Genomic DNA, 11,701 nt, shown 5'->3' on the forward strand with positions numbered 1-11,701 from the left:
TGAAATACACCATGAGACACTGGACTGTTGAAAAATGTTGAAACATGGCAACTGAGAGATGTTTCATTATTTGGTATAATTTGTGCTCATGTGGTTAGAACTTTGTGAAAAGACATACAGTGTAAGCCCTTAGAAACCAAGTTTGTGCAGTTTCACTAAAACGTGAAATGTTTTGTTAGTTTTCCATGAAAACAAAGCATTTTTTTCTGGGCAAAACAAAAAAAAAATCCTGACATTTTACAAGAGAAAATGTTATAATGATGGAAATGAGAGGCTCCATCTGGGAAAATGACAAAAATTTATCCCAGAGCAAATTTTGGAAAATCATTTGATCTGAACAGTAAAATGCCTACTGAATGCATGGAGGCAGGCTGTGTTTGCTAGCAGAAAGGCAAAGTGTACCCTGGAGTTACAGATGTAAAAATCTCAAATTGCAGTTGCAAAAGGGAACCTATCAGCTTTGTACATGATGCAGATTGCATTGCATTAGCAAAATAATCTAGTCCTGTTCTGTCCATTTAGACAAATACATGTTCATCTTTACAGTGATTTCTCCCTGTGGATAACTTTTTACATATTCATGGACATTTTAATCTATACCTGAAATCAATGTCATTGCCTGGTGGTAAAATACCAAGTCCTGCTCGGGACTGATCTAAAGAAGGGCATGCCACATCATTGTCAACAAATTCCATTTCAAAGTATGAAAGTACCAAAGTCAAAAATTGTTTGATTTCATGAACAGCAAATAATCTGCCAGGACACTTTGCTATTCCTGCTCCGAATGGCATGTAATAATGTCTTAATTTGCGCCCACTGTGATAGAAAGCAGTCTTCTCTTCTCCATTCTCATTGAGAAAACGATCATACTTGAATATCTGGAATGAAACACAAAAACACATTTGAAATCTCTGTGTCTTTTAGGACCAAATCTTGTCATTATAGCACAACCTCAAGCAGAAGAAGACAGTGCCATAAGACCTCTGTGGCAGGTCATGCCTGTCACAGGCTAACTTTAATCTTGAATACTCTTCCCTTAGGTAATACAATACATGTTCCTATGCATGGGCAGCATAATGTTTTTGAAGGGTTTTTTTTCCCTTCTCCTGGCTTTATATGACACATACAGGCTGAGGTACAGTCTAGCCTTTTCTGAATGTATCTAAATCAAAAGACTTCCCACAGCATCATTACCTATCCATAAGAAAGAATTTCCTCTTCTCTTGTTGCAGGGTTTTTGGGTGTAGCTGTATTGGTCACAGGACATAGGCAGGAAAGCTTCTTTGGGTAGATGTGAAAACTTTTATTAAACCCAGTAGTTGGGAAAATGTTCTTGGCAAATTTTCAGGCACCCTTCTTTAGGCATGGGGAGTCTTTGCTGTTCTGAGATCTCCAAGGACATCTCAGAACAGCAGAGACTCCCTATGCCTGAAGAAGGGTGCCTGAAAACTTGCAAAGAACTGTTTTCCAACTATTCAGTTGATCTAATAAAAGATATCACATCTACCCAAAGAAGCTTGCCTGCTCTTTTCTTCTCCTCACTTGAACTTTCATATCACAACAACTTTTTTCTGGCTGAGGAACATTGTATGGGACTTCCTCTATCTAGACTTATCAACATTAGTTTTTGGCTGGCTAAAAAGATACAAGGCTAGTGGTTTACTTGCTTCTAACTTTTGCCTGTTCAAGGAGTTCAAAGACATAAATTCAGGTCATTTAAGGAAAACTGGGCCACTAACATGTCAGAAGCTTTACTGAATGATATTTAGATTCTGCTGGAGATCAGAGTTTAATATGTCATAATTACTCACCAAAGGATCAGCATAGATTTCTGGATCAAAGTGCATCAGCTGAGGATAGAGAGCTACAATGTCATTTTTGCGAATGTTATAGGAGTCATTTTCTAAACACAAAGTAAAATCCTCTTTAGCAACTCTGACAGTCATGGATGCACTGGACAGTCGTATTGCTTCTTTGATAATACTATCTATGGAAACATAAAGGGAAATAATTAACATTAAAATAGTATGCTTATGTCCTTCAGTACATTGTATAGTCTAAACTCATTATAACATGCAATACAATATACATTATAATGAACCATGGGACTTGGAAAACATTCATTAAAAGAGGATGTTCACTACAATGGGGACAGTCAATTTGCTGAATAATAATTCTGACAACCTTATGCTACTGTTGTGATTTTTTAAAGTCAGGATTTGTTATAAACATGGTGAGTTATAACTAGGTTGCACCATAGTTTGTAAAGAAAAAATTTGCTTACATGAACAAATATAAGAAAACAGCAAAAGCTAGATTGACAAGAGGAAAAGTTTTTTGTAAGTTTTGCTTTCTACCATCAAATTTCCCTTTATCTGGATAGTGTTTTATCATTAATATAGAAATTAAATATATGTATTTATCACATTTGCATTAACATGAATACACATGATATACTACATAGATAGGCTTGGCAGGATTTGATTTTTATTGGTACACGTTGGTAAACATCAATATCATCTCTCAAAGACCAACAACAGATATTTCCATTGTTAGTAATCAAAATTTATAGAAAGGGGATGTAGGAAAAATGATGGCTGATGGAGTGTGTGACAACAGGGAGAGTAGTCCTACAGAACTGTGCTGAAGCAGTTGGAACTGCAACTCCCAGAAACCCCAGGGGACTGGGAACAAAGGAAGGGGAAGTGACAAAGGAGACAAGACAGCTATGGATCAGCAGAGCCAGCTAATGCACTAATGGCAGCTCTGCCACTCAGCTGGTGGCAGTCCTACACTAGTTATGTTTGTCATGGCAGACAGTTAAACTATACTGTAATAATAGTATACTGTTACTAATAAATGGTTTGCCCCCTACATCTTTAATGTCATGCAATCCTGAACATTTAAATTGGTAACAATTGAAATAAATGCTTAAAAATAAACATTGATATTATCTATCAAAATTATTAAAAAATAAAACTTGAATTCTGCCAAGCCTACATATAGTGTGTGTGTGTGTGTGTGTGTGTGTGTGTTCATACACACAAACATCTATATAGTATACACAGCACATCTAGCTATTCATTTTGTTTTAGTGCATAACTTACATATATTAAATATCACTGAAGCTTGTAATATATAATAGAACAAGGGTGTTCAACCTCCAGCTCATGGGCCAAAAACAGCCCATGGAGCCATGGCATCCAGCCCAACAGGTCAGGAAATCTTGATCCAGGGGATTGGTGGCAGTTAATACTGTCACCCTTCCCTGCTACCAAATTCCAAGCCCCATGGTATGGGTTGGGACTGGGCCAAACCCCCTTCTCCCATGAATGGCTGGATAGGACCCTGCCATGACCACCCCAGGTGCTAGATTAGGACCATCAGCCAGATCTGGCCCATGGATGGACCAGGCACTACCCATTCAGCCCACTGGCCAAAAAGGTTGAGCACCCCTATAATAGAGCATTAAATGATGAAGTAAGGACCTTAAAAGAAGATTGGACAAAATACTAGCAAATATAGAATAGGGAACAAGACTGCCCTGGCAGCAGGAATGAAAGGGTCTCCCAAGGGTTCTTTTCCATCTCTGTTTTCTATGCTTCCTGCTCAGATGAGCTCTAGGAACTTCTAGGTGTTTAAGTAGCAATGTGTTCCTATCATTACAATTGGGTCACCCTTCCTCATAAAAATAACCAAGCTAGGCTGGATAGGAGAAAAATTGATGAAGATGTCTTTGTAAACTTCTTCCTCCACAATTTTATTTCACAGGGATTCATGTCACCATGGTGGAACAAAAAATGATACCACTGCATAAAACTAGAGCTTCGCTAATATGCCAACCCTAGCCTTATCCTCATTTCTTCCCTTTCTACTACTCCCTAGCTAAGGTCCTTGCAAGGGGAAGGGGAAGAGACTGTTGACACCACTTCCCCCTGATAGAGAGTGGTGAGATCTGTATGGCATGTGACACTTTGTGTAGATAAATCTGGAAGAGCATCCCATCCCCTCTCCCAACCTCAAATCATTTAATGCTTGAGAACAGAAAAAACAACCTTGCCCTGTGTCTTGCAGACAAGCTGTCCCATCATAACCTGATAAAGGAAATATATGAAGAAAACAAGAATGGAGAAACATCATCCTGAGCTTTAGTGATCAAGGTAAAAGAATGATATTAGCAACAAGAGGTAACTAAAGAAAAGTATATTAAAAAATTAAGAAAAGAAAGAAAGGAAAGGAAAGGAACAGCTATTATTTTTTTAAGATCCTAATTTGGATTTAAGGTCCTAAATCACATTGACTGCTTTGAAAATATTACCTGCAATTTAAAATATACAGATACATGTACACACTAATAAATAATAACCATGCCTTTGGCCATGTTGTTAGAAGTTGTTTGTTTAACCATCCCTAATAGTTGGGATACCATCAGCATGTCAACAGCACCTCAGGACCACTCCATAGACCACAGCAGTGAAGCATATCACACGCTCTCTGTGAACTTTACCTGCCAAAACTGATTAAATGTAGTTGCCTTAGTGCAGCATTTCATAGAGGAAATAAGCTTACTGGTAAGCACTACACTATGGTGGCTATATTACTTTTTTTTTTTAAACAGTGCAGGTGGAGTGAATGTGGTGCTTCATATTACTACTGTCTTTATTCAGGCAGTATAGACATGCCCCAGACCACAACATATGATCATGTGGATCATTCTATAGCATAATACTTAACCAGTAAATTAAATTGATAGGAAAAAAATTGGATTCTGTTTAAAGCTGGGATTCTTCCTATGTCTTTGCTTGTGTGGCTTTATTATCTTCTCTTATTTTTTTTTTTGGCTGTTTAGGATTTTAGAGCAAGTGTTACACGAGCTATAAATAGGACAGAGTCTTAAAATTGTGGTATGGATTCTTGTATTGATGCATATGTTAAACATACCTAGAACTGGCATGTTATCAAGCTGTTTCCGATTCAAGGAAATATATTTGCCATCTAAGCTAATCTTTTCACCAGCATCTTCTAACGTGTTTTTTACTTCTTCAGTAGCAGCTTTCATTGCTTCTGGGTTCCTAAAATCAAAATAGCAGAAATAAAAGGTACTTATGTCATAGAAGTACTGTATTAAAAACATTGCAGAGTTAAATTAGACTTTTTTTCTGTCTACAGTTCAGTTTGTTAATTCACTAGTGTAATTTTGTAAAATGAAAGACCTGAAGAAAAGCATCCGGACAAAACGGTATTATACTTTTTAGATAGGTATTGGAAAAATTCTGCATGCTCAGAATTTTTTTTTTAATTGAGTATTTGCTTCTGTATCTATTCCTGAGTAGGACATTAATGTGTATGACACTGCTGATGAATAACTAATGACATCATTGTAAAATGATGCCAAGAATAAGGAATAAAATGATGTGTTTGCAGATTATACCACAGTCCCATCAATGCTAACAGTCAAGATAAAGATATCATAGGTCACTTTCATATCATCAACTATTCTGACTGATGTCATAATAGGTGACTACTTTCTGCCTCCCTGAAAAAATATCTCCCTGGGCATATGCAATTATGGTGCATGAATAAACTGCAGAGCTTATTGCTCCGGAGTTAATTGCTCATAGGAGCACTATTTGAATGTGCTCCCAGAAGCAATTAACTCCAGAGCAATATGCTCCGCAATTTATATATGTGCATCACGCAGAGCCCAGACAGAGCAGCCCCAGCTGGCAGGAGATCCTGGGGGCTCAGCCTGCCATCCCAGAACTGCACCCCTCCTCCCCTGGCTCAACATGCTGCAGAGAGGCTGGCTGAGGCATAAGGGAGCTTCAGTGCAGGGCTAGCTGGCTGGCAGCTCTTGCACTGTAACACTCTTGTGCCTGTTTTTATTCCACAGCAGGATAGTACTTGTATTTACAAATTCTATCCTGCTGTGGAGTGAATTAGTTTAATTTAATAGGGGCTCATATGTAGACACTGAGACATTTCCTGTGCAGCTAATTAGTTGACTGCACACTAATCTTATGTAGACACCACCTGTCATTTACACTGAATAAAGTTTCAGTTTTGGGGGTTTCTATACAACTATAGATGACTTTAATAATGGGTGAAGTAATTTTAGACATATATAAGATGTATCATAATATTGTAATATTTGTGGAGATAAAACTCCCACAAAATCAAACTGCCAAAAGATTCCAGGATCAGAATGCTTGTAAAAGTTTTATAACACCTTTGTGGGGTTTAACAAACCATGCTCTATAAGCTTCAATTCTTAACATTGGCAAGGAAATACTATCTGTCTTAACTGTGCTAGCTTATCACAGACATACAGGTAACAGCTAAAACAATAATTTCTTGTCTGGAAATGATTTGGAAATTTAGGAGAGATTTTTCCAAGCCAAGTCAGAGATTTGGATGCCAGCTTCTCCACAGCCACCTTTGGAGGAAAACAGAGTAGGGGATCAGGGCCTACTGGGTCAAATCTTCAGGTATTGTAACTTTATTCAGTTTTTCTCACTATTTAATTTGATTTATTTTCTCTTACTATTTTCTACTAAGCAACCAATATTAATCTGTGAATACATGTGGGCACAAACTAAAGCATACTAAAACATACAGTAAGATTATGTCTACTAAATGGAAATGGTCAGAAAATGCCTCACTACCTAACAGTGGGATCCCTAGTGCTGCTAAGCCTTCTGCTGCCAACCTCTATTTTTGTTATTGTAGTATTTTGACTTGCTGTATGGTTTTTAAAGCGCATTTGGTGCCAGGAACTTTTCTAAGCTTGGATTTAAAACACTGGGCAGAATATTTTTAGAAAATATTCCTAATACAGAGAAGGCCTATGTTGTCCTATCTCCTGCCCTATCGTGAAAGATGTTTCTATGGAAGTACAGATTCATGACAAAGGCCTAGTCCTACTGAGATCTATAGGACTTTTGCCACTGACATCAGTGTGGCCCTTTATATCAAAATGATTTCTCAGCATCAAAGCCAGAAAGTTATTTGTCCTTTTTGGAAAATTAAAACATTAGTACTTACCTAATAATATGGAATAAGCTCCAAAAAGTAGCAGGTATTGTATTAGACTGTGAAGCCCACAGTATAACCACATGGGTTTTGGCCTTTTCCTTATCATCAAAAGTGGACAGAGTATCATTCAAGAACATGCGGAGAGTGACAAGCTCTGAGATGTTGTCCCTTTTATAGAGTTTTTCATGGAGTAGTTCCTGTTCCAGCTTTGCTCGTGCACTGTGGGCATTCTTGAACATATGGATAGGTAGGCCTGCTACAAGGGCTGGAAAGATTTTGTCAAATTCCTTAAAGTTTTCAAGAGCATTTAGAATACGTGCTCTCTCCATTTCCTGCTTAGACAGATTTTCATCATGATTTGAATTGAGCTCTGTACCAAAGAATGTTAAAAAGCCAGCTTCAAACATCACCCGGCTGCAGAATGCATGAAGTTTGTCTGTTATCCAGTCGTTGGGATGGAGTTTAGATGTGCTTGACTGTAGCATGACATACTGTAGGTTTTCCATCATGGTTTCAATAAGAGGATTCAAGGCATTACCTTGCAGAGTTTTAATAAAAGTGTGATGAAAATCTTCACTGGTCTTTCCGTCATTTGGGTCAATACTTCCATGTCCAAAAGCCTGCCACCAAATAAATTGTATGGGAGATAAATGAGGCATATCATAACCTTGGTGAGTAATAATGTGCAAGCGAAATCATAGCCAAGATGCCTTTCTTTGTAATTTAGTGCAGGGAAATATAAGAATATCAACTCTATAATTCATACTTGACTACAAATCTTGGCAATTATTAAACAAGTAAACAAGAATAAATTCTACTCAATGTTTATAACTAAATCAAATTAATTTAGGACCACATTTAATTCCTCCTGAAGTCAATGGAAGTCTTTTCACTTGCTTCAAGAAGAGTTTGACTGAGCACTTTATTGTGCCAAAACATTTTTGAAAGGCCAGGCTCTAATCTTCCAACATTATGATCACCTTCTGAGAAGGTCTGAGTGCCCTTGGCTCCCCAGCACTGTGAACCAATTTACACCTTAGGCTAATGTTCTTTCCACTCTAATGATTTGTGGTATCAACCAACTAAATAATGTCATTCTAGAGTAGTCTGCATTTATTTGCCAGATTCATTTTTATTTTATATTAAGGGAAACAAAAACAAAAGAAACAACTGAAACATTGTGGTAGATGTGAGCCATGAGCCAAGCATTACATCAGCAAAGTAGACTTACAAAAAAGACATATATAATTACTGCCTGACTTGACTATGCTGATATTTTAAATGATAAACATTAAATTATGGTAACAATCAAAATGCTTTTAAGTGGTACCTTGGCAGAAGCAGCAAAATGGAACTTTTTCCAGTCCAGATGTTTTCCATGGCGTATAAGTGAATGGTATGAAAAGGGGTCAGTGAGAAAATGAATATACTTTCCAGCTACTTTGCATGTGAAGACACAGCCATATCTCTTTTGTCTTGCTCTGAGAAATTCAAGAGGATTTGCACCAAACTGCAAGGCACAACCCAGATATGGGAGTAACCCATTTTCCAACGGTGGCTCACCTGAACGCCTGCAAATTATAAACAAATGCTGTAAATTAGGGATCTAAATTAATATCTGTCCTTCGATTCTACCAGCTAAGTAAGATTAAGATACTGCTCTATTTATAACATTTCATTTTTATCACTGTTAACAGGAAATTCCCCTCCCTTTGATAACTAAATCCATTCAGAGGTCAAGAGTATGCTGGAAAGAATGACCTTGCCAGTCAACATCTTTCTACAAAGCAACACTGATGAAGACATCGGACATAATAAATTGGCCTAATTGCCTGAGATATTTTGGATCTAGAGTAGGACTTTTCGGGACCAGTGGTAGAACTTTGTCCATGGAGAAGCCCCATTACTGGAGCCGACTCCTTTGGGCAGTCTGAGTCGAAGTTTGACAGTTCATATGGACACGTATTTGGTTTATGTTTTGTTAGGTTTGTTAGCATTTTGTTACTTTGTTCTTCATTTCTTTCATTACTTTATTTACTTTTTCCTGACAGTTGCCTTTCAATATGTTTGATCTCATCTGTGAGTAACTTTATGGAAGCCTAGTTTGGTCAGCCCACACTGATGAGTAATCCTTAGGCTACAGGCATCCAGAATGGTTTCATTTAATCGTTTTCTGGCAATAACAAAAATATTAAGAGGAAAGTATCACTTGTGATTCCTATTGTTTTTAACTTTTGGGTGCTAAGTTTCATTTTTTTCAACAAGAAAGTGAGACGAACATTTTCTGTTAAAGAATAGAGCAGGAGCGGTTTAAGATTTGTTTCGCTTTCAGCCAAAAAAAAAGTTTATATGGAAAACCCAAAACATTTGCTAAATATGACTTCTCAGAATTAAAAGCGTCTGTTTTTCACTTTTGATTGGAAAAGAATAAAAATGTTTTATTAGCTCCAATTTATATACTCAAGTATTCCTATTGATTTCCATATGGCTATTCAAGTGGTTAAAAATATCTTGTTTGAGTCCTGCTCTACAGTAGTAGAGGGCAACTTTTTTGGCAGACACATCACAAATTACAGTACTTCTGCCACTGCCCAGGTGCCACTTTGATCCTCTTCCCCTGCCCAATATGTTGCCCTGCTTTCTGTTCCCAGCCTTGTGCTCCCTGCTTGATCTGCTCTGCTTTCTACTCCCTTCCCTGTACTTCCTACCCAATTTGCTGCTTTGGTTTCTGATTCCTGACATATCTGTGGCTGAGCTGCCCATACCTTCTCTAATTTACCATGTACCACACACAGGGGCTGCCTGTGGCAACCCTGCTACAGGTTGGCCACCACTACTTTATAGAAAAAGGGCTGTAATTTCTGCTTATTAATTTGTCAGTAAGAGACCACACTTACTCCCATTAAAATTAATAGTCTAAGTCCCATGGTCACATCTACATGACATGCTACTGTGCAGTAGCACCGGTGAATGCCTTTTTTGTGATGCTACTGCACAATAAGCTAATACTACTGTACAATAGCATCACATCATGGTTTTTGCCACACAACACTACTGTGCAGTAGTGTCAGGCTACTGTATATTCACTGTCGCATGTAGACATGTCCAGTGTCTTTAAAGGGTATATGACAGTCTCCTAAAAACCTGGGTCTGATCTTGTGCCCACTGAAGTCACGGGCAAAACTCTTTCAATAGTACAGGAAATTCCATGAGGAACTGAACACTTTGGACTAGTTGTTTTAATATTCTCAATTTAATATTTGCGACACCCCTAACATGATTTTTACTTTGAAGTGGGCTCACTTTGCAGGAATGGGTGGTACCCTCTTTGCAGAGTCAGGCCCTTGCTTGCTCTGCAAATTCTAAAATAGATAGCACTGTATTAATTATATTGTTAAATATACCCTAAAGAATGGGAAAAGTAACTGCATTATTAAATCAGTTCAATAGTCTGCAAGAAAGAAGAATTGGACATGGCTAAACAGAACATGCACTTCAAGAGACACTAAAACTGAATTATTGTACTAGCTGGTTGGTTTTTGGCTTGTATGGTTCTCTGATATGCTAAATGCTAAGCACTTTGAACCTATTCAAGAAAGATCATTGGCATGTCCCACCTGGCTGAGATCCTGCACCACAGAAATCAATTGGAATTTGCCTTTGACTTATGAAATGAAGATTATATGCTCCAGCCATAAATTGGCAGAATGCCTATGCACAGATTGAAAGTTAAGCATGTGCTTAAATAGTCCATATATTTGAGATGAAAGTAACTACTTTCCTTCCTTTGGACTAATGCAGAATGTTACAAATAACAGTTTTATTTTTGGTGCTTAAAACTTGCTTACTGTGATATTACATCAAGCAATTAATTTTAGATATTTTATTATTTCTTAAATAAATAAAAACTGTAACTGAGAGACTATATAAATTGTAGAAAAATTATAACATTAAAAACCCCTTATGCTTGAATTTGTTTCTGCAGATATGACACTTGCCTATAGAATAAAGCTTTTAGAGCCTGTCCCATGAAAATATGTATTTAACACTGTAAACAATGCAAATGTTGCCTCATTAAAAATTCAGTATTCAATCCTTATTCAAAATAGCTCCAGTTCAGATTAAACTGCACCCAGTCTGTCTGTGATATAGAGAAAGAAAGCAAAAAAGCATAAGGATAAATCAGTTATTCAATTATCAGACAGAAATATGTGTGGGACCTGATTGCTCAAAAACCTCAAGATCCCAGAACTCCTGTGTGTACTAAGCATGCCTAAATATAAGACCTTGCACAAACCAAATTATAGAAGTTTTGTCTTCATTTACAGATAAGTTTTATTTATATCTATTGTTACTATTGTACCCAAAAATAATATTATGGATCTGCTTAGCCCATTTTTCTTTAGCTATAGAAAAAACTATACTGGAATATCAATCTCTCAAAAAAACGAAACAGTAGCATCTTTATTATTCTCCTTTACTTGTGAATCTATGTTCAAATTACTTTTGTTTTAATTATATAAACAATATCTTTTGAATGAAATAAGAGATAACAGGACTCGGATATAGTTAAAAAGATTCTTTACCTCCTCCTTTTTCCTAGAAGAAACCAAAAACAACAGCAGAGTATCACCACTGTTCCCCAGATCAAAGATGCTGGAAACAT

General features: G+C 37.1%; 1 protein-coding gene across 1 annotated transcript; it reads right to left on the reverse strand.

Annotated features, from left to right (window-relative positions):
- Positions 1 to 460: 460 nt before the first annotated feature.
- Positions 461 to 11,701, reverse strand: CYP7A1 (cytochrome P450 family 7 subfamily A member 1). The gene is made up of 6 exons (XM_090037330.1): positions 11,622 to 11,701; positions 8,366 to 8,606; positions 7,045 to 7,655; positions 4,942 to 5,072; positions 1,812 to 1,987; positions 461 to 878 (listed from the first exon to the last, which is right to left on the reverse strand). The coding sequence occupies exons 1-6, from the start codon at positions 11,699 to 11,701 to the stop codon at positions 579 to 581; spliced, it is 1,539 nt and encodes a 512-aa protein (XP_089893456.1). The 3' UTR covers positions 461 to 578.

This window comes from Crocodylus siamensis, chromosome 3 (genome assembly GCF_052110815.1).
Source record: "Crocodylus siamensis isolate JL-2025a chromosome 3, ASM5211081v1, whole genome shotgun sequence".
Classification (NCBI taxonomy): Eukaryota; Metazoa; Chordata; order Crocodylia; family Crocodylidae; genus Crocodylus; species Crocodylus siamensis.

Coding starts and splice junctions, on each gene's coding strand:
- CYP7A1 (XM_090037330.1), bottom strand. CDS start 11,701: ATGTTTCCAGCATCTTTGATCTGGGGAACAGTGGTGATACTCTGCTGT. Junction 8,607..11,621: donor CTTCTAGGAAAAAGGAGGAG/GTAAAGAATCTT, acceptor TATAATTTGCAG/GCGTTCAGGTGAGCCACCGT. Junction 1,988..4,941: donor TGATAACATGCCAGTTCTAG/GTATGTTTAACA, acceptor ATGTTTCCATAG/ATAGTATTATCAAAGAAGCA.